Below are 22,379 nucleotides of genomic sequence, written 5' to 3' on the forward strand. Positions count from 1 at the left end.
AAGCAGCGTGGCCAGCAGGGCGAGGGAGGTGATTCTGCCCCTCTGCTCCGCTCTGGTGAGTCCCTACCTGGAGTCCTGCGTCCAGCTCTGGAGACCCCAGCACAGGAAAGACATGAACCTGTTCAAGTAGGACCAGAGGAGGCCACAAAAATGATCAGAGGACTGGAGCACCTCTCCTATGAGGAAAGGCTCAGAGAGTTGGGGTTGTTCGGCCTGGAGAAGAGAAGGCTCTGGCGTGACCTTATAGCAGCCTTCCAGTACCTGAAGGGGCCTACAAGAAAGCTGGAGAGGGGCTTTTTACAAGGACCTGCAGGGGTAGGACAAGGGGTAGTGGCTTCAAAAAAACCTAAAAACTTCTCTTAGGCCCATGTCTAAATACTATTTTGTCCATCTATCTCCTTCCCCATCACATCAGAGAGACTCGCACTTGGCAGGACTTTGTAAAACGTACTGGAGAGACTGAGAAAGCAGGGTGCAGGACCTACACTAGCGTGGGGCTGATGAGCCTCCAAGCAGAAAAAAGTACACAGAAATAAGGACACGAACACTCTCCTCATAGCCTCTAAATGTTGAACAAAAGGAAGGTAACTTAAGGTCACTAGTTTTCAGCTCAAAAACACTGTGGCATTTTAACGACAAGCATAACCAGCTTGGAAGCAACCCTCTTCATGAAATGCCCACAAGGGTAGTCCCATAGGGTCTTTCACAAAGACTGCTCTCAACATAAGGCCAAAAAACAAATTCTGATACAAATTAAACTGGTGTTTCTCAAACAAGAACAACTTCTCTGGATTCTGATGGTTCCAGTGCAAAAGCACTTACTTATCTAGTGCTCCTAAGTTTCACTATGACACCAAAAACCTTTGCTCCAGAGGTAGGTATGGTGATCACATCTGAGCACACTCCATGATTATTCTGCCCAGGTTAATTAAGTGTCTTGACCACACCCTCTACAAGAGAAGGTCACAACTTTGTGAGTGAACTTCTTCCCAGCATTGACATCTTTCCAATTACTTACTTATTAGTCAGTAATCACAAAGAGACCTTTTATTTGCTTGAAACCTCTCTGCTTTAGTAGCAAAAGATTTCTGCAACTTAAATACACTGCATGCACTTGAATGCACTCTATTTCTACTTTTTCCTTTTAGGGAAAATGCCTGTCAGTTACTCGCCAGTTGTGTCCAGATGACATTCTTCCTCTAAGCACTCGATATATCAGTTGGTGTTAAAAAGCAACCTTAAGTAAACATTCCTTATGGAAGTTCTGAAACCAGGTAAGAATACAAAGTTAAATTGTGTCTCAACATATCATAGGACAGGAGCAACAAGAAAATCAACTACTCAGTTATCAAAATTACAGTTGGGGCTAGTGCAAAGGAATAATGCACACATCCATATGTAAACTTACCATATCCAGGAATTATTATCTCCATCCACAGATCTCTGTGACAGGCCTTATCTACAAGCTCTCAAGGACACTTTGTGATGGGAACTACACTGTGAACTCCATACTACTTCAAAATGGCAATTTATGACACTTCTACTAGAAAGTGAGACTTTTATAAGAGCTTTCCACCGCAATTAAGAGTTCCTTGTACTACCATTTTTTGTACTGGAAAGAGAAAATGCTATGCAAAAGACAGTCACTCCTCACTTTTGTTGCTACAGAGGAAGTCAATGTCCTTCTCCTTTTCCTGAGATAAAGATCAAGAATTAAAAGAATCACACACAGTGACATCCCATACCACTTCTGATAGAGCTACAGGGCTCGTCTGGGAGTTTGCAGGCTGCCAGGCAGCTTGCATCAAGTTTCAATGGCACATAATAGGCTCTCCTGAGTTTATGAACTAGTTGGTACTAGCCCTTCCCTTTAACCTCAGGTTTAAAGGGACTGTCACTCTGAGGAGGAACAGGAGGAAACCTTGGTGTAATGTCAAATTTACCAGCAAGCTGTCTTACACCTCGTTTGGCTTCTAAATTATGCCATGTGGCTGCTGCACACCAAGCAACTGCCTGGCTGAAACAACGCAGGTATGGGCCAAGTGTCAAAGAACTACAGACGGACTTTCTCGGTAAAGGGCGTCAGGACTGTCCAGCAAGCACTCAGGTATAATCATAGAATCATAGAACAGTTTGGGTTGGAAGGGACCTTTAGAGGTCATCTAGCCCAAACCCCTGCAGTGAGCAGGGACATCTTCAACTAGACCAGGTTGCTCAGCGTACTGTCCAACCTGACCTTGAATGTTTCCACAGAGAGGGCACCTACCACCTCCCCGGGCAACCTGTTTCAGTGTTTCACCACCCTCATGGTAAAAAATTTCTTGTGTATCTGTAGCTTGAAACTACCCTTTCTTAGTTTATAACCATGACTCCTTGTTCTATCACAACAAGCTCTGCCAAAAAGGTCAGCATGGGGTCCAACCACTGTTAGCACACTGTGTGAAAAAACCCTCACACCAGCAAAGACTCTTTATCACAGCCAAATAAAAGGGAAAGAGAGAGAAAAAAGAACTTTCTCCAACTTGTTTTGATAATATTTAATATAAAAGAGAAAAAATATTAAGCATATATATTATGAAGTCGAGTCCATGCTACAGATCTAACTCCACCACCATCACCATCAAAAACACAGAACAAGAGGGGCAGGATAAAAAGTCCCTTTACTGATGCATACCATATATACAGTAATTTGAAGATGAGATGTAACAATAGTATGCCAACCAGTTTATTCACTAACATTGCATTTCAACTTGTCTTCTATGACAGTCTGCTGGGAGAAGCAGTAAAAGTTCAACAAGCATTCACTGCAGCATGTTCTAACCATGCTGATATAAAGCCTCCAACACCTGCAACTACCACCAAGGAATGATCTTCCAAAATCAGATTCTGATTGTTTTCCCCTGTACTCTCCAGAACTCCCACTCAATCCAACCACATCAAATTCTCCTTACCAGTTTGCCAAGCTCTCTGCCATTTGTTAAAATGTCTATGAGTCATTTGCAACAACATTCCTTAAAAGCTAATTCTCCGAGGCAGTCACACAAAAATCCATCAGACATTTCCGACAGCTGAATGAGACTGGGGGATTTACTATTCCAAGGCAAGGGAAGCAGTAGCCAAACCTTGAGGATCTTTGTCCTGCACTTTGTTGGAGCTTCCCATTGCTTCTTAGGCAGTGAACAGAAGTAGGGAGAGCAAGTAAACAAAAAGAGGTTGCATCCCAGTACAGAAGTCCTTCATCTGCAGAAAAATGAGATGCTCCTGTTGTGTATACAAAGTGTCCAATACAGAACAGACTACCAGAAGACAGGTTAGGGGGACTTACCCCAACCCGAGTATCCTTTTTTCATCTCTTCTACTTTCAGCTCATGAAGAACCAAACCAAATAACCACCTGCACACAGCTGAATCCAGCAGCCAGAGGGAAAGACTCAGGTCAGCAGGCAAGGGCAATACTTGCCTGCCCGAGCAGAGACCTCTGTGAGCACCACAACCCTCCCATTCACTATCACAACCTGTGAACACAGCAGCTATCCACATTCTGAACTACAAAGCCAAGTTTTAGTTTTAGCATAGAAAGCTTCAGGAGAAGCTTGATGACCTAAACCATCATTTTTCTGTTCTTGACAACCTGCTTTTAAGAACAAAAGCACACAATAAGTTTCACAAGCAACCCTTCTTGAAGTAGACATGTTTAGAAACCATTACAGCAATGCACCAACACAACAAGAAGGAAAAACAACCACAAGAAATGCCTAACTTCCACTTGGCTTTCAAAGAACAGTTATAGAGAAAACACACACACGCTTCTATGGCAAATCTAGAGGGTTAAAAACTTGTAATACAGCTTCAACTCCAACCTAATAAGGGAAAATAAAACTTCACATTTCATACCCAATTAAAGACGTTTTGTTTTCACTGTTATTTTGGTTTTTGTTGGGTTTTGTTTTGGTTTTGTTGGTGGGTGGGTGTTGGGTTTGGGGATGCATGGTATTTTGGGGGTTTTTGTTTAGGGTTTGTTTTGTTTGGGGTTTTTTGCTGTTGTTTTGTTTTCTTACACATACCTTAGAGCAGGCAATTACTTATGGGAGTGTGGGGGAGAGAGGCTTTGAGTCCAGAAAAGGTGCTGAGACCTTACCAGTGAAACAAATCATATCCTCTGCAAACCATAAAAAACCACAAATTTATTCAGGAGACTGATCCATGAAGTCTTGTTTTGAAACACTGTGACCTGGATCCAGTCTGCAACACTAAAGGGAAGTGATAATGATTAATAATAGTGCAAAAAAAGTCTTTGGGCAGTCTTAAAAGTGAACTCATCGAAAAAGACCTGAGGCTGGATGCACTCATGGCGTGCTTGTGACTCTGTGGGCCTTGCTTGACCCTAGGAAGGAAACTCTGCTCTCAGGAACAAAATTTTCCATGAAACATCTGCTGAAAAATTTTCTCTGACAATTTGACTTAGTATCAAATGACACACACACTCTAATGAGCTTTAACAACTGCCATCTTCTTTAGATGAAATCCAGTGGGTTAAAAAAAAAATCTCATTTCTGTAATCCACTGAACACTGACATACTAAAAAGAACTATCAGAAAAAATCCCACCAGTATTCTCCCCTATGTCAGACCTTTAATAAATAAATAATAAATAATCTGAAAGGACAGCAGCGAGATTAAGAAAATAAACTTTCCACACAGTCTATAAATGATTATAATTTGGTTTTTGCTCTGTTATATTTTAAGCAAATGCCAAGTTCCATATTTACTTTGACAGAGCCGGCACGCAAAACAATGTCTCCCATATGGCAGACTTCATTTCCACAGGAGACCAGGATTATTGCAACTTGGATGACTGCATCAAGGAGAACAAGATTGTCCAGAAAGAATACCACAATCCAGTATTTTCAAAACATAATCATTATAGATCAACACAGATAATGCAGAAGACTCTTTGCAGCTAAATACAGCAACAGCGAACTGCAAACAGCTTTGAGGGCTGACAATACCCCTCAGATAAAACAAATTTTACTGCAAAGCAAGGATAGCTAGATTTTATGTGTAAACAATAAACAACTAGTTAAAATTCACATGTTGGGACAGGTAGAGAATGGGGCCTGGCAAAAGAAGAAAAAACTACTGACACCCATTATTGATGCAAGTGGAAACTTTAGTAAGTTTAAATGCAGAACTTTTACCACGCACAAGCAAAGGAAAGCATGCTTGTTTTGAACAATGACTTATATTCAGAGCAAATTCACAAAAGAAGCAGTCACAAATGTTTACAACTCTGACACTCTGCATTAAATGAATGCTTTCGAGTTGGACTTGTACCACCCCCCCAAAGGCCCCTGCAATGATACCTCTCATCTGACTCACTGTCCCTCTTCCCATACTACAATGACTGATCGCCAGCATACTGAAACAGTAGTAGGTGACAATTCTTAGGAATAGCATTTCTCACTACCTACGTGTCCCTTTACTGTGGGTTTAGAGCAATATTTCTTACTATTTCACTGGCAACTTTCTATGTATCAGACACTGTTTTGCCACCAAAGTTATACCTCTCAGGAGGAAAGGGAAGAGCAGGCATATAGCAAAGCCTAACAGCGTTATCATCTAGACAAAGCAAATTTAAGAAAAACAAGTGGTTAATTTCTCTCTTTCCAATTCCTGTAACTTGAGTTACACATTGTTTTAAACCGTCCCATCTCATCCCCTACATAGATTTCAACAACATAAAGGAACTCGTAAAGCTTTTTAGGATAGAAAGAAGGGAATCATCTCCTCTTCACAGGCCTACACAATGTGCTCCCATAAATGTGCTTATAGTCAGCGAAGTCTGTAATGCACACAATTCTGATTTTACAGCCACGTCTCAGCTGACTTTTGCATTTGGCTCCTTAAGGTATTTTAGTAAGTTTCTTATCTCCTTCTTCCTTTTTCCTTCTCTGTCATCTTTTCCGAAATGGATAATACACTTTGTTTTCTCCTCAATTTAGCTTCTTATCACCTTAGTTGCATCCTCTTATCTTCTTTAAAGTTGATCCATCTTTCACACCCTTTAAAAGCAATTGCTTAAGCATGAAGTCTTGTAGGAGGAAAAAGTTACAAGACATCTGAAAGCACACACTTTATTAACTACCAAAATAAATAAATTTTAATTATCACCACCAACTGAAGTCCTGCCCTCTGACTTTTTCGCTTTGAAATCCTATGCTTTTAATGTAATGACTTTATTCCCTGGACACAACAAACAAGCAAACTCTTAAGATGCAGCAATCAACAGAAGCCGAATACAGCCCCTTTGCTAGGCAAAGAAGCTTTAGCATTCTCACAGTAAGATGTAATTGCTGTAAAAAATGTGGTGGTGTACAGAGTTCTTCTTTAGTATGACACACAATACAGTTTTCTGAGACCACTGACATCAATCAGTCAACCCACTCCACTATTGCAAGGCTTCTAGGTAATGACACACAAGTAAGAACATCTAGTAATATTTACAGAATCCAAATAACTGCTCTTCAGAGAAAGACTATCCACTGCTGCCCATAGCAGGGACTTCTCGAAGGACATGTAAGCTTGCCTTTGAGCAGCTATAAAAGCCTCAGTGATGACTAACACAATTGATCTAAGCATTACGATACTAACAAGCCACCGCTGTGCTACACCATGTTCATCAGTGATAAATCTGTGCTATTATCCCAAGAAAGAGACAAGGCAGTGTGTGCTTACTCACCCTTACAAGGCTGGGAGCAATACATGAGCATGGTATCTTGACATTCTTGAGGCACTTTTCATGAGACATGAAGTTGCAAACTGCCGAAATAAAAAAAGAACCGTGAGCAAGCCTTCAAAAACAAGGGACTTTGTGAAAAACAAACAAACAAATCGTACGGAGTCAAATACAATTAGGAACTCATCTTTTTAATCACATTTGCTCTTACCTAGGTTTGAGAATGTATGTGACTGTCACACTTCTAGCAGTGCATGGATTTCAGCTCGTTTTGTTACTGAGATGTTGGCAATGGAAAATGATGGAGAGGTTATACCAAGGCATTACAGGCCTACAGTAAGTCAGGCCATCCCACAATCTCTCTCACAGAATCACAGGATGGTAGGGGTGGGAAGGGACCTCTGTGGGTCATCTAGTCCAACCCTCCTGCCAAAGCAGGGTCACCTACAGCAGGCTGCACAGGACCTTGTCCAGGCGGGTCTTGAATATCTCCAGAGAAGGAGACTCCACAACCTCTCTGGGCAGCCTGTTCCAGGGCTCCATCACCCTCAGAGGGAAGAAGTTCTTCCTCACGTTCAGACAGAACTTCCTATGCTTCAGTTTGTGTCCGTTGTCCCTTGTCCTTCCACTGGGCACCACTGAAAAGAGTTTGGCCCCATCCTCCTGACACCCACCCTTAAGATATTTATAAGCATTTATAAGGTCCCCTTTCAACCTTCTCTTCTTCAGGCTGAACAAGCCCAGCTCCCCCTAAGCATCAAAATGCGCTCTTGAATTTCAAAAGAGCTTTTAAACAGTCTAAAGTCAAAAATAGCTCTTTGATGTAGTCAAAGCAGATGGACACGTTTGAAAGTGAATTATTCTACGTGCTAGTGCACGTGACAGGAATAAATGGGAGAAAACACAGTATTGTTACACACTGAGTGTAATGGATGGAGGAGACAAAATTAAAGGTCACCAGTTGCACGCAGCTTTGAAAGTCAAGAACAACTAATTATTTCTTTTACTGTGGAAGTACCAGGTTTAGAATTCCATCCGAGCTCCACAAAGCATGCTTTCAAGCAAGGCAGTGTTTGAAAAAATAATTTCTCATGGGGGTGATATTCTCCACAGCTTCTTACCATGGATTTAGATGATGTTAAGCTGTGCAAAGGAAACATGGGATTCTTTACTTCATTCTCACCACCTCCTATTAATTGGGAACTACCAAGCCATGCAGCTATGGCTTTAGTGTCCTCCTCCTTTCAGAATTACTCTCTATCAGTTGAAGTGTGAAGCCTTGCACCGATGCTCAGGCCCTGATCCCTCCCATGGAAGCACAGACCTCTCCCACTGCCCTGGCAGAAGATCACTTGCCAGTGGCAACTGCCGCTCTACACTGCAGGCTTCCGCACATCCCTGCTTTTCAGAAGCATGCAGTGCCGCTTCCTACGTTTCACCAGCAACTGAAAAAAACCCCATGTGCTTCAAGCCTCCCATCTGCAGCTGCTACTGACTGTATGTGCTAGTGCCATCAAAGGCAGATAATCTTCCTCTCCTCCCCCTTCTCCAGCTCATTGACTGCTGATTTCACAACAGTACTCCTCCCACGCCAACTCGAGCATTAAAATCCAGGTCGACTTCTCTATGTGGCTCACTGCCAGTCCATGCAACGTAGCCTTTCCTTTTGGTGGCACAAAAAGCAGGGTGACCCCTTTCACATTGGTGCTCATCTTAATGTGAGCAGTAGGCAAACATTTGCTTTTCATTTGTCTGCAAGTCAGAAACAGAAGCAGCACTGCAAGATTACTGCTCTGATGAAAGAAAGTGGGAACAGAGCAGATCCAAGCCTTCTGCGGAGTGCTAGGAAATGTTATCTGCATCTTTAAGGCTGATATCACTCCTAACTAAATGGGGCAGATAAGTGAACAAACGGATGATAAAGCAGATTCTCAGAGCTGAAAATGCAGATGCCCAACACATTTGGAGGTAGTCACTACAGGGGAAGGAGGACACAGCCCACCAGCACAGAAGAGAGCAAAGAGGACAAAGTTATTGTCCGGGCAGAGGACAGATGCATCTCCTGCTCCAGAAAACAGGTATGACCCCATTCAGAGAACTGCTGAATTCTCATCAGGCTTACATATGGGCCCTGGTTTCAGCAGACGAGTATGTGGTGACAGTATGAAGCTTCAAATATGAACAGGCAGCTGTCAAGAACTTCATAAAGGGGTGAGGGCTACTCAAGGAGATAGCATCAGTGACTAATGAAATTCAGTGAAATGGCGTTGTTTTCCCTTGTTTTTCTGATTCAGAAGTGGGCAGACTAGAAATGAAAGAACAGAGCAAGGCGCTGCAGATTGCTCCCAGAAAATTTATGATCTGCAAGAAGCAGAAGGCAACTGAAGTCTGCAAGATCACTATCTCCCGGTGGCTACTACCTTTATTTTAGGCGCACACACAACAACTCAATACACAAGTTAACCAAGCCTTACACAAACACCTCAGGGAATTCAGAGAAGGCTCCGAATCAGCCGACAGAAGCGAGGCTCCTTCCATGGGTATGGACCTCAACAGATGTTCTCCAATTATTCAGACAGTTCAAGTTACTACACAATACCAGTCAATATTCTCTTTGTGGTGACAGAAGCAACAAAACATGGTCCTGCATAAAGACAGGGGGACTTCATGTGGTCTCTCTGAGCACCTAACTATACAGTTAGGCGTACAGCAGCAACTGCATTTTACAACTTTCCCTTGCTCCCCTCCTCTACTCAATAATAAATGACTTCATATAAAGAATTAGATATTCCCAATGCACAGCAAGAAGCCAGGTGGCCATCAGGCACCACAGGACTGCTCCCTGTCCACAATGAGCACAAGACATGGCTTTACAGCAGTCTCTGCCCATAAGCCTTCACTTTTCAGGACCACTTTCCCTCTCACATTTCGACTTGGTGACTGTCCTGGTTTCAGCTGGGATAGAGTTAATTTTCCTCCCAGTAGCTGCTGGGATTTAATGAAGAAAAAGGCAATGTGTATGTACGACAACATCCAGTGAACATACAGCCAGTAGCGGTCTCTTCCTCCACTTGCAAGGAAACAGAACTCTCTCCAGCCCTCCCTAAGAAGGCAGGAGATAAAACCTGGGCATCACTGTGTAACTCCGGAGCTCTGTAACACTTGCTAGCAAGCAAGGGCTATTTAAGTCCTCCAATATGCAAAGCTTTTTTCCATATAACCCTTTTCCTCTCTGTCCTCAAGACAGACTTCGAAGCAGATCCCAAAAGTGGGAAAAAAAGAAAGGTGGATTATGTCCTGTACGGACTCTAGCAATGTGTCCGTGTCCCACGCAAACGATGTCTGGGTGAGAACTGCTTATGAATACCAAATTTAACATATAGTCTTCTCCCACTTTTGAAAAGACCATCCAGTCCTGAGCAAAATCCTAGAAGATGTTGAAAACCACATTTGTTTCTTCTTTGAGGAGATACTCATCATAATTCAGGTTTGCTGTTTTTCAGACATAAATTTGTTGGTAATTTATATTTTAACATGTTAATCTTTATTTAATTTTTAATTTTAACTTTAACACTTGTATTTATAAATCTAATTTTACATTTGCTAAACATTTTTAAAAGCAGATCTAACAAATTGCACTCCAAGGAGGATCAACACAAAGACCAAAATGGATTTGATCCTCTCCCGGAAGTGTGATCAGTTTAACGCAAGGTTTACTGTGGACCTATTCACACGTGTGTTCTTCACCCAAGAGCTCTTCTCTCATTTCAGTAAGCACTCATTTTGAGATTAACAAAAGCACCTGCAAAGCAAATTGCAATTCCCCTTCCAAGCCTCTGTTGTCTGGATTTGCAGGCCTGCCAGTAGCCTCCTGCCCCTCTGTCCCCGGTTCTCACATGTCAGTTAACTTGCACCAGCACCACAAGCAGCAGTAATGTTCCCTCCTTCTTTCAAGACTTCCCTCCTGCTGTCTCCACAGGTTTTGCAGGACGTGGTCTGGTACTAACATGGGAGCCATGACCCTTCTCGTGCCGCAGGTCACGCTGAGGACTCTCAGAGAGAGCTCCTGCACCTGAAGGCAGAGGCAAGTTCCTGCAGCTGAGCGCTCCCTCCATGCACACCTTGCATGGCAGACCCACAGCAAACTTCCGCAACTCCCAAGAAACACCACAGTATTCTGGCCAACTGCCTGTCACAGAGCCAGCATTGGGAAAATTTCATACACTGACATGAAGAGACAACACCACAACTCCTCAGTATTGTCTGGATGACTTGGAAAATAATAATTTCATTTTGTTTAGTGTTATCTGCAAGCGCTGTAACTCACTTTTTCCTCACCTGCACAAATTGTAAGTTTGTCCAGCAAGTGCCTGCCAAAGTTTCTTCTAATCTTTTACCAAAGGTTAAGGATTACTGAATGACCTAGCTGACTAAAGGGCTCATTCTTGTTTTCAAAACAAACCATTAGCTCAGCCAGGAATGGCCTAGTAACTCAGAATTGTTTTCCCAGCTATCAGTGCACAATAAATTTTTCATTCTGGAAAAAATTAAGTGCAATACATTAAAGAACATACTCAGCTCATTAATGTGAATATAAATAAAAACAAATGAAAAGCAGTAATTCTCTGCGGCATCTTGTTAAATGTAAGACTTGGAAGAAGTTGCTGTCTTGGAGAGTTTACTGGACCAGATAGCCTGCTATACATAGGAATGTTACATCAGTGAAAACTCTCTAAAATCCTCTACAAAAAGCCCTATACATTTACATAGATTACATGAAAGAATTACAGGGGGAATTAAAAAAAAATTGCAGCTCAGCCACTGCACACAGACAGTACACGCACACTGTGAGTCTGTATTGTGGCACAGAAGTGGCTTTTGTGCCACTCCTCCCCATTCCTTTGCTAGTAATGTCTAGCATTCAATTTGCCTTTTATTGACAATTACAGACTGGGCACATATTTCCCTACACGCATCATTACAACTCTAGCCTCCTTTCCTGTCTGATCTGTAAAGGCTAACCCAAGGCTCACCAACTTGTAAGAATATTTTTCTCCCTTCATACACATCACTTTACATTCATCAACCTTAGGCAATAAAACGGTAGATTATAATTAATTGACTTAAAGATTCCCCTGCAATCCCCAGCAGCTGACGTCCAGTGCGAACTCTCAGCTCACCACTGGCCTTTGCAGAGGGAGTGGTGGGTTGCTAACGAGAGCTCAGCAGCATTCGCCCTAAGACACCACTGCCTTGAACCCACCTGCAACCTTGCTCAGGTTCACTGCTTCCCTCTGCCGCTCTTGTCTGCCACCCAAACCCAGGCCTGCAGTCAGTGTGGTTTATTTTAGCACTTCACATGTCGTGAATGCCAACTTCCAGTTCCAGAGGGAACCTTCCATGCGCAGTACCCTCGTTTACATCTGTCTTCTGCTAAGATGCTCAGAAAAGCAAGACAAAGAAAAGGCTGTGGTTATGGCTAGCAACTGACTCTGGCACTGGACCACCCTTTGGGTGGCCAAGGGAATGTTGTCTACATTTTCCTGAGCATATGGAAATTGTGTCAGACCAAAAAAAAACAACTTCTACCAGATTAAATATTAGGCAGTGCTTTTTTCAACAACAGGTGTCTGCAAGCATTATCCAAACACCTGTCATCTTTAAAAGGTTCTATTTAAAAAAAGATGGAACACAGTAGATGGAGGAACACAGACAAAGTCGTCATCAGGTATCTAAAGCTCAACTTTACTCCTCCCACCCTGACCTGGATTGTGTCTCTGTACTCACACATATTTCAGGCTTAAAAATTTGAAGTATTCATTTTAAAAATCAAACATAAATGGACCAGATGCAGGTGCTACAATTATGTTCTCCCCATTTCCAGCTTTACGGCAATTTCTACTCTTTATCATAAACCCCCGCATCCCAAGATTCTCCCTCCTCCTTTTTCACATGACAACTTTCAAACCATTACTGCATCTTATACATCAAATAAAACTCCTCTGTAACCAAATTTTTCTTTTTCTATCTGAACAAAACGCAGCAGCTGCAACAAGGAATGTTTTCTGTCAATCGAAGGCAGGCAGGTCTCTCTGAAAAAATTAGGGCCATGACCCTTAATGCTTCCCACCACACATTTCCAGACTTAGCCATGGGTAGACTGCAACAGGCCACAATTGCCCCAAAGTTTGATTGCTGCAAGACAGGGGCAACTGTTTGAAGAGAAGGGATAGACAAAACGTCCATCTCCTTACAGGTGGCAAAAGGTCAAGATCAGAGACATGTGCCTTGTGATAACTTTGGTCAGAGCCCGCACTGCTAGTGGGTGGATCCAAGCACCACCCATCTCCTGGCTGAAAAACCAGGGTGATGAGCACCAGGAGTACCACTCTGTTGGTGTTTCTCCAGGGCTAGGTGGACTGCTTGGGAAGCTGACAGCAGAAGTACGTTGTACAATAATACCACACGCCTGGCGCAGCAGGCCACCAATCTCGCTGAGGAATCAGAGCCATCGAGCCTAGCAGCAGTCTCAGGGCAGCACAAGGGACATGCAGGGCAGTTTTAAGCCTTGTGCTTCACAGCAAACAGGACTATATTTTAAATGCAACAGGTACTACAGAAAGAGTAATGGCTCATGCCATTTACTCCACAGGGGCAATTTGCTCCAGCAGGGTGAGTTTTTCAATTCCTTTTCAATACTTTCCGTAATTTTTATTAACTCCAGTAGAGAGCATTACTGTCAAGCATGCAGTACATCTACACTATCTAGTCTGAAGAGTTAAGGTCAGAATCTCACATGCTGTAAATCAGCACGTCTCCTTTCAGCTTGCTAAAGCACAATTTACAGAAGCCAAGATTCTTTTACTTCAAGTCAATACACCAGATTATAAGTTACACCATGTAACATACATCTTGTTTTTATAACGATGAAAGAATGTATTAGGGATAAATCATACCCTCAGAAACATTCCCAGGCTTCCTGTCAAGTCTAGTGACAAGAAGAGATATCCATCAGTACTTCTAGCAACATAAATATTTCTATCAAAAAGACACAGTTATTACAAATTTGTTACGTACATCACCAACTTATATAAGGCACCAACAATCCAGAACCAGGGGAGTATTTGAAATTGCCTATGCTACACCAAGCCATTATTGCAACCTATTCTGCAATTACAGGCATTTCCTCCCCCTGAAGTCAGAGCCAATCTTCAGAATATGAACGTTCCTCAGCATTACAAAATGGTCTCCTACTCCAGACGCCAAGCCTGAGAATGCTACAGATTCATCAATTAACAGAAAAGTCTCAGCATTTACCAAAACAAATGACTGTGGGAATTCAGAGGTCACGCATGATTTGCTGCTGACACGACACCTGCCGGGAAGGAAGCGATGAGGACATTCCTGAGACGAAACGATGAGGGAAGCATTGGGATTTCCATTCTTTTCTCTTCAGATCTGCAAACCACAACTCATTCTAAGCAGAAAGACAGAAAAGCAGTAACAACTCTGCTCAGCTGATGTCAAACATTCACATGTTATAGTTTCGACAGCATGTTATTTCTGTGCCACATACCTACACCATCGAAATAATTTCTGCAAAAATATTTATTACTTTCAGCATGAATCTCAGTATGTCCCAGAGGTAACTGTAATGAAAGCACGTAGGTAGCGCATTAGTTTTTACAGAAAACTAGGCAGCAAGTGACCTCAAGAGCTCAGCTACTGTGTTCCTGACAAGTGTCAGGCAAACCTGATCCAAAAATCCACCCAGGAGAGACAAAACACAGCCCCTCTGCACAGTCAGCTCTACTTCCTCCAAAGTCCTTAGTTAGGAGCCTGGTGCTTGATGTCCAAACCAAACCTCGCTTATTACAACTCATGTCCAGCATTTCTTGTCCTGTGTATTACAGCCATGAAGAACTGTTCATTTTCCTTTCCTTTGCAACTACTTCTGCAGCTAGGTATCTTAGCAAGGCAAGGTGCTGGTTATTTTAACAAGTCAAAGAGGCTTATTTTTGGCACTTACTGACAGCAGAACAAAAACGACAGCAAACAAACACATAAGGTAACACATCTTCAAGTGGTTATTCTCACCCTCCCCCCTCCAAAAAAAAAAGAAAAAGGAAAAAAAAGACAGTGCTCAGCAAGTGAAGAAACAGCTCTTTTTTTAAGAGCACTGGCAATCACTGCTAGAACAAGAGAAAACAAGATGTTCTGTTACTACCCCTCTTACTAACAAAGAGGATGCAAACATTTATTCAGTCCAGCCACTTTCCCTGAAACACAGCAAGGTCCTCTGCCTCCTGATGGATCACCACACCAAACTACTTTAGTCGAGGACCTGGAAAGGCTTCCAAAATTCCCATTTTGTTTGCCAGCATTCGTAGAGATGTCTTAGCTTCCACTCCTGTTCTGCCAGGGCTTGCAGGCATCAAACAGCAACACTGGTTAATAAAGAGGCTGGTTATGAGTGCTTGGGGAAGGAAGACCGGTACAGAAAAGCAGAACATGGAAGAATTAGTTTGCTCAAATTAGTTTAATAAAAGTACACCCATGCCTGCAATGGCAAGGATGCCCAGGTGCAGGAGACATAGCTACTGCAGCATACTTAAAAAACAGAAGGAGGAAGGACAACTGCCTATAGATGGACAAACAAGAAATCTAGCAAAGCCAGGGAGTAAACCAAAGCTTCAAAGTTGTTATACAAGACAACAGTAACAGTCTCTACTCTCCAAACAATGAATCAGTGGGACTTAAAGGGCATATCAGCACCAAGACAATTCAGGCCACGTCAGTCTAACTTCATCAAAACAAAGTTTTATTTTGGTCAAAACTAAGTAGATTATTTCCTCCTCTCTTCCTGCTCTTCCATCATAGCATGTGCGTGACATGACAGAATCCAAACCACAAGCTTAATCTTACAGTGCCTCTGCCCTTCAGGGGCTTTTTCACTCACTTCTGAAGTTGTCCTCAGTCCTGCAAGCAGGCTATTCTGTTTAGCAGGACCAATCCATTGACAATTAGAAGACAATAGCTTTGAGGAAACACCCACAGGCTAAGTAGTTACAGATCGCAGAAAAATACCTTTTTTTTTTTTAAATCTCAATGTTTTTAAATTATTACATAAACCACACTGTTATCAGACTGCTTATGCGGACAGGACCATTCAAGCTGATGGAAGAGATGCAATTTTCATGAGTAACTTGAAAGTAACACTCTCTTTTCACTGGAAGTCCCTGGGTCTTAACTTTTACATTTGTTACACAGCTTTGAGCTCCTTTTCCCTTGTAGCAGCTTGCCAACACAGACATACTTAGCTTTTTTGTTCAGGATCATGACCACAGGCCAGCCTGCATACTGTGACTATTCACTGAAAGGAATGCTGGATGCAGTATATGGACCTTGCCAGCTGATTTCCCAATTCAGCAGAAACCTGTATGCAATACTGGTGTGCTCTCTCAGACAAAAACACAACCTAGTTGAAGTTTAGCAGTCTGTTGTGCAATGCTTGCTAAATGTCACCAGGAAACCTGTCACTGGAAGCTTTGGTTTTTCCAGAACATTTCAAACAACAGCAAGATAGGAGTGGAAAAAATCTCTGAAAGCTTTAAGAAGTCATGCATCAAAAACACCCTCCTCTCACTGCTGTGAGAAACCCTGGGCCCTTGCTTGTCTTACAGTTCAATGAGACCACATTGTGGATCCTCCTCCTCTGAAAATCCAGAATAAATGAGAAACCTGTTAAGGTTTTTCAAATATTTACTGAGCATCCTTATAGATCACTTGTACTTTCCAGGTCCTTTCTCTCTGCAGCACTCTCCAGTCTTACCAACTAACCAGCCGTATCTGCCTCTGCTTTAAATGGAGATACCGACATATATCCTATCTGATAAAAACACAGTTTCCCCTCACTCAGTGTGGACTGCATCATACTTTATATTACCAAAATTGTTTACATAGGAGCAAGCTCTATTTACAGGTATATATACCCAAAAGAAATGTTTGTGTAACATCTCAGCTCTGTAATTTCAAGGCACCACATTTGAACGCCTTATTCATTTGTATTTCAGATATGCTGTTAGGCGATAGCATAGCAACAAGTCAAATGAAGACAAGACAAGCTACTGAATAATGAAAGTCAAATGAGTTCAGTGATATACTTGAACTATCAATCATAAAAGCACCAATCTGGTTATAGCAGGTTTGCTTGAATAGTGGTAGCCTTACAAAGCCCCTTACAAAGGGCTACCTTAGGGACCTCTCGCTCTCTCAACAGTAAGGCTGTAAATATTGTGAAATCTAACAACAAACTCTTATCTTGCTTCTCCATTGTCCCTGGTACAGTAAGCCCAGTACTGACAAATGAACTAACAGAACTTTGCCTGTCCGAAAAGCATCCTCCCCACCCTCCCATCTCCTGACTTCACCCAGAGCAGGTTTCCTATATCCTGCTGAGCAGGCGAAGGTAGAGCAGCTACAGCTGTAGAGACAACAAAGGCACCGACACCAGGCGCTCAGTTCCACCAGGGCTTCACACTCCAAGGAGCAAGTAACAACTGCACTAGGAGCAAGTAACAACTGCAAAAGCAGCCGTCTCCTTTTGATAAGATGGATTTCGTAGATGCCCCATCCCTGGAAACATCCAAGGTCAAGCTGGATGGGGCTCTGAGCAACCTCATCTAGTTGAAGATGGCCTTGCTCACTGCAGGGGAGTTGATGACTGTCCTGGTTCCGCTGGGATAGAGTTTATTGTCCTCCCAGTAGCTGCTGTGTTTTGGATTTAGTACAAGAAGAATGTTGATAACACTGATGTTTTCAGCTGTTGCCAGGAAATCAAGGACTTTTTACAGTTTTTCATATTCTGCTAATGGGCAGGTGTGCAGGAGCTGGGAGGGAGCACAGCCAGGCAGCTAGCCCAAGCTGGCTGATGGAAATATTCTATACCATAGAAGTCACGCTCAGTTTACAAATGGGGGTTGACCAAGGGGCAGGAACTTTTCCTTCTCATTTCCATGAATTCAAATCCTCTCTTGTCTGGGAGTGCAAACTTTTTCAGGAATTTCGCAAAATTCATTTTCTGCAGTTCCACAATCACTGCTCGGGGACTGGCCATCAAGTGGTGAGAAAAACTGTATTGTATATAGCTTGGTTTGCATATTCATTATTATCATCATCATCATTAGTAGTAGTATTAGTATTCACTTTGTTGCCTTATTAAACTGCCTTTATCTCAACCCACAAGCTTCCCCTTTTGTCCATTTCTCCTCCCCATCCCACTGAGGGGGAAAGGGAGGGGTGGGTGGCTGTCTGGTGCTTAGCTGAGGGCTGCCGGGCTAAATCACAACAACGACCTTTAAAAATCCCTTCCAGCCCAAACTATTCTGTTCTACGAAATTCTACGAGAAGCACAAGTTTGGTGTAGATATTGCCTTCTCCCTCTTGAAAGACAGCTGGATCAGACTTCACACCTGTGAAACGAAGGTGGGCACAGAATTTCGAAGGTGTGTCATGTTAGCACAAAACAGGTCTCTGACATTAAGAGCTTCTTCAGACAGAGGGAAGATGGCTAGTGACAAATTTGCATTCAGATCCAGAAAGCAACAAAAAATTCTCTTTTCTTGAGGATTAGGCCAAAGACAGGACAGTGCCCTGGGACAAGGCACTGATTCACTGATGGAAAACCAGAGATCTCCAAGAGGGCTACATCAGCAACTCATCTCTTGACGGTTCCCCAAAAAAGACGCTCTAGAGGAAGAGGCGTCCCACTCACAACGTGGAGTTGCACAGGGAGCCTGGAAGCACACAGTTGCTGCTCTCTGTCCACTGAATTAATCCTTTCACTGTGTGGCTTTAGCATGCTAACACACTACTGGGAAGTTGCACCCACGATGCAATGGCCACAGACCACTGGGACAGCTGTGATTCTCCTTCCAGAGAGGAGGAATCACAAGCTCCCAATCTTAGGGGGCTAGCAGTGGTACTCACTGATGCTGAAGACAGGGATCCCGAAACAAAATAATTTCTGAACCACAGAAGTCTGTCTGAAGGTAAACAATTAATCATTCCAGGAGCTCTTTGTACAGGCTTGAGGATGAATGTTGCCCATACAAACCAGATGCCAGCTCACGTAACACAGTTGTGGCTTTTTGCCAGATCTTCCAGACTGCAGCCTTCACACAGCTAAAAAGGTCAAGCCAGCTTGAAGTCTGACAGAAAAACCTGTGATCACCCTCACTGCACCTGCAGTGAAAGGCTATAGCTCCTAACACCCTTGAGGGGAGAAGAGAGGTCTCCCAGTGACACCCAACCCAAAATTTCAGCAAGATGCCACAGGGGTAAGAAGAAAAATGAAGTACCAGATACCAGGACAGACAAGCCTCTTGAACACCACATAAACATCGATCTTTTCCCCTGGCTCTGTCTTAAGATGGAGCCTCTTTTGAATTCTGCTGCAGATTGCCCATGCGATTAACCAAACCACAGATAAAAAACAGTGACTAGAGGACAGAGGTGCCAGCTCTGCAGCATCTGTAAGTGAAATGGGACAGCATGAGCAGAGAAACATGTAATGGTTAAAACCAAGAGAGTGACAAGGAAGACTCAGCCTGACCACAGAACCACTTACTGTAGGACATGCAGACCAGGGTCACGAATGCTAAAGACATGGTACTCAACTCCCTGCAGCGGTTCTCTGCAACAGCTTCTCCAATTCACTGCTTTCAAGGTGATGCTTTACAAAGCGAAACTTTGTCAATTGTTTATCAGCACTCTCAGCTGACTCACAGCTACTGGTCAAAACAAAGAGTTATAGCTTACAGTATTCAGAACAGAATACCGCAACAAAAACCACAAGGCAGCATGAGCCAGCCCTCAATTTTAAGGAAAATCCACTAAAACAATTTGACTTTTACTGCAAGTGTCCTTATAACTAAAACTTCATCACACTTAGGGAACCCACATAAACCCCACAGACTTCCAGCCCTCACATACATGGCCCCCTGCATCGCTATCACTTGTTGCCCAGTATAGCGCATGCAACTTCACACACCACAATGTCAATGTCACACTTCAATCACTAGTTTCTGAAAACCGAGCTGGATGACACGTCTCCTACAAAAATCATCCCTGTTAACACTTCTGCAATTTTAGACATATTCAAGCCAAAATGCCTCCCCGCTTATAAAAGGGAAATAACAGTGGCACACCTTCAGCTTTGAAAAAGAAGAATTTGAGTTACACTTAAATAAGCAGGACAGATCATAGCAGAAATTAATGCACGGTAGGAATTCATAAGTCATGGCAGCACTTTGGCAGAAAACTGTGACGTTGACACAGTTGCCTGTAATCCCTCACAATATGCAAAGATTTTGAGACATTGTGAACGCTACAGCATGCAGAGCAGCCGTAATGTAACCCTGCACCTAAGGAGCATATCACCAGGGGCACACAGTGTACACTGCACATGCATCCCACGTACACAGAGCCTCAACACCTTCGCTCAGTGCTCTAGGGGGTAAAAACCCAAGAAGTCCCTCCAAAACACACATGTGCCTTTGCATGGACAAAGGTAGGAGAGACGGGCAGCATTTTAGGCAAAACCAGCCTCCTCTGCTCAGTGATGTAACCAGCTAGCAGGAGGGTTACAATGCCAAAGAGGTTCACCTCCTTCCACCTTGCCTCTCAAAAACTGAATGCAGAAAATACAACGTAACAAAAGACCCTGAAAAGACTAGAATAAAACCCACTGCTAATCTCAGCTCCAATAGCACCCACCTACTGCCACAGCACGGTTACCATTTTAAAAGAAATGCTGAGGACAATCAAAATGTAGGCCAAATTATTAACATATGTAACCCCAAGATAAGTGTTGTTCCTCTTTTAACTTGGCTAATCTCAGCATTATCTAGGGCACCTCAACACTTCCTATCACCACAAAACAAAATAAGCGAAGGGAAAAAAACATCTAAACCACCCCAGTTGCTATGGCAACCTCTACCTCTCATACCTGCAGGGCTTCATTTCCAAGCTGCATCACAGAAGTGTACAAAACTTTAGGATCTGAGTGCAAAACAGAGCTGGAAAGAAGAGAGGGGAAAAAAAAGGCAAAAAGCAAAGAAATAGGGTCCCATGCCAGCTGGGTAAATACATACAGTATTTTCTTCAACGTGGTTGCTAGAAGGGTATTGACATGGCCAGGAAACTACAGGCAAACAATTCACACAGTGGAGAATCAGAGGAAAGCAGAACACTCACAAGTCGCTATTTCGAGAAAAGTTAGCAAACTGACGGTGCTAATCTCTGAGGTACTTTTTCTCTTTTTAATCACCATTCTTAATTTTAATCTGAACTTCAAGCATTCTAAAAAGATTCTTGTTAAGAAAGAGTGAGGATTTCAATTCCACCACTTAGGCTTCAGGCACTGATGAGACTCAGGACTAGATTTCTCTTGAGTTTAAGGAACAGACTCTTTCACATGAGTAAAATCACATATAATTCATAGAAGCTGAACTTTTACATCTCTCTGGAGAACAGAAGCCTGCAGTCCCAAGTTATACAGACCACTTCTGAGCACACCAGCACTTCCAAGGTGCAACAGCTCTGTTCACAAAACAGTAAAATTCAAAAGCTACCCCTGAGAAACTATTCCTAAAGACGGACCAAATGTTCTCAAAATTTTGTTTATTTTGGTTGTTTGTTGTTTTTTTGAATCAATCAGACTGTCAAACCAAGCTCTTATAGCACTTGTTTTTAATTTGTTGTGTAACATAATCAGCTATTTATACACATGAATTACCAATGCGTGCTGAAAGGTTCCTAAGGCTTCCCATGAGACTGTATTTGGGAAAAAAGTTACACTGAGCAAAAGTATTGAATAAATATAATACATCTCCATTATGTTTCCAGACTCGGGAAAAGGAAGGGAAGGAGGATTTATTTTTTTTTTTTAAATAATCTACTCGCTTCTCCCAAAGAAAAAGCGCTCGAATGAAAAATACAATAGCTTCAAGAAATCTCAAGGCACGTGCCAGACAGGAGCTATTCTGGAGCAAAGAGAAGGTAAGAGGAATGGAGTAAGAGATGTCAAAACCAGAATGGACACGACTATATTTAGCTGTTTTGAAGGGTATTTTTAACATTACAGTATTTTTACCACCTACTTCGACCTGTTTCTGAAAAAGGATTAAGCTGGGGAGGGTCTGATAGTCCCAGGTGGTGCTGGGATTATGCGGCACTGGTTAACTTCTCTTCTTTACAAGAGAGACTACAGGCATGTCAGCCAATGGCACAGAAACCAAAAGAGGAATCTTTTTGCTTGTTTTCGTTTTGAAGGATCTCTCTCTCTGCTTTCACACCTCCTCATTTTGGGTCGTGTGCTCGGTTTCTCACTCAGCATCTTCTATTTGCAGAGTTAGGTCTCATCAGCATCCAGACAGAGGGCTGGAGCACCAAACATCATTGCAAGCGCCACCTTCCTCAAGCTTCAATCTCTTCCAGGATCAAGGGGCTGTGATTACTTTTTGGAAGGGCTGCCATTGCCACCAGTGACAACACTCCAGCAGTGAGCGCAGACACAACGCTTGCAGCTCACGTGTACACCTACCAGGCACAACTTTCCCAGTGCAGTACTATGCCACCGGTACA

The 22,379-nt window shown here is 42.8% G+C and overlaps 1 protein-coding gene across 2 annotated transcripts in view; it reads right to left on the bottom strand.

Annotated features, from left to right (window-relative positions):
• DGKQ (diacylglycerol kinase theta) overlaps positions 1 to 22,379 on the bottom strand; it is a 98,772-nt gene that overhangs the window by 67,100 nt on the left and 9,293 nt on the right. For both annotated transcript variants that reach the window (XM_075447246.1, XM_075447245.1), the window contains exon 2: positions 6,738 to 6,817. In XM_075447246.1, coding sequence (XP_075303361.1) covers positions 6,738 to 6,817 — 80 coding nt within the window. The remainder of the gene's footprint in view (positions 1 to 6,737; positions 6,818 to 22,379) is intronic.

Source organism: Opisthocomus hoazin, chromosome Z, assembly GCF_030867145.1.
Source record: "Opisthocomus hoazin isolate bOpiHoa1 chromosome Z, bOpiHoa1.hap1, whole genome shotgun sequence".
Lineage (NCBI taxonomy): Eukaryota > Metazoa > Chordata > Aves > Opisthocomiformes > Opisthocomidae > Opisthocomus > Opisthocomus hoazin.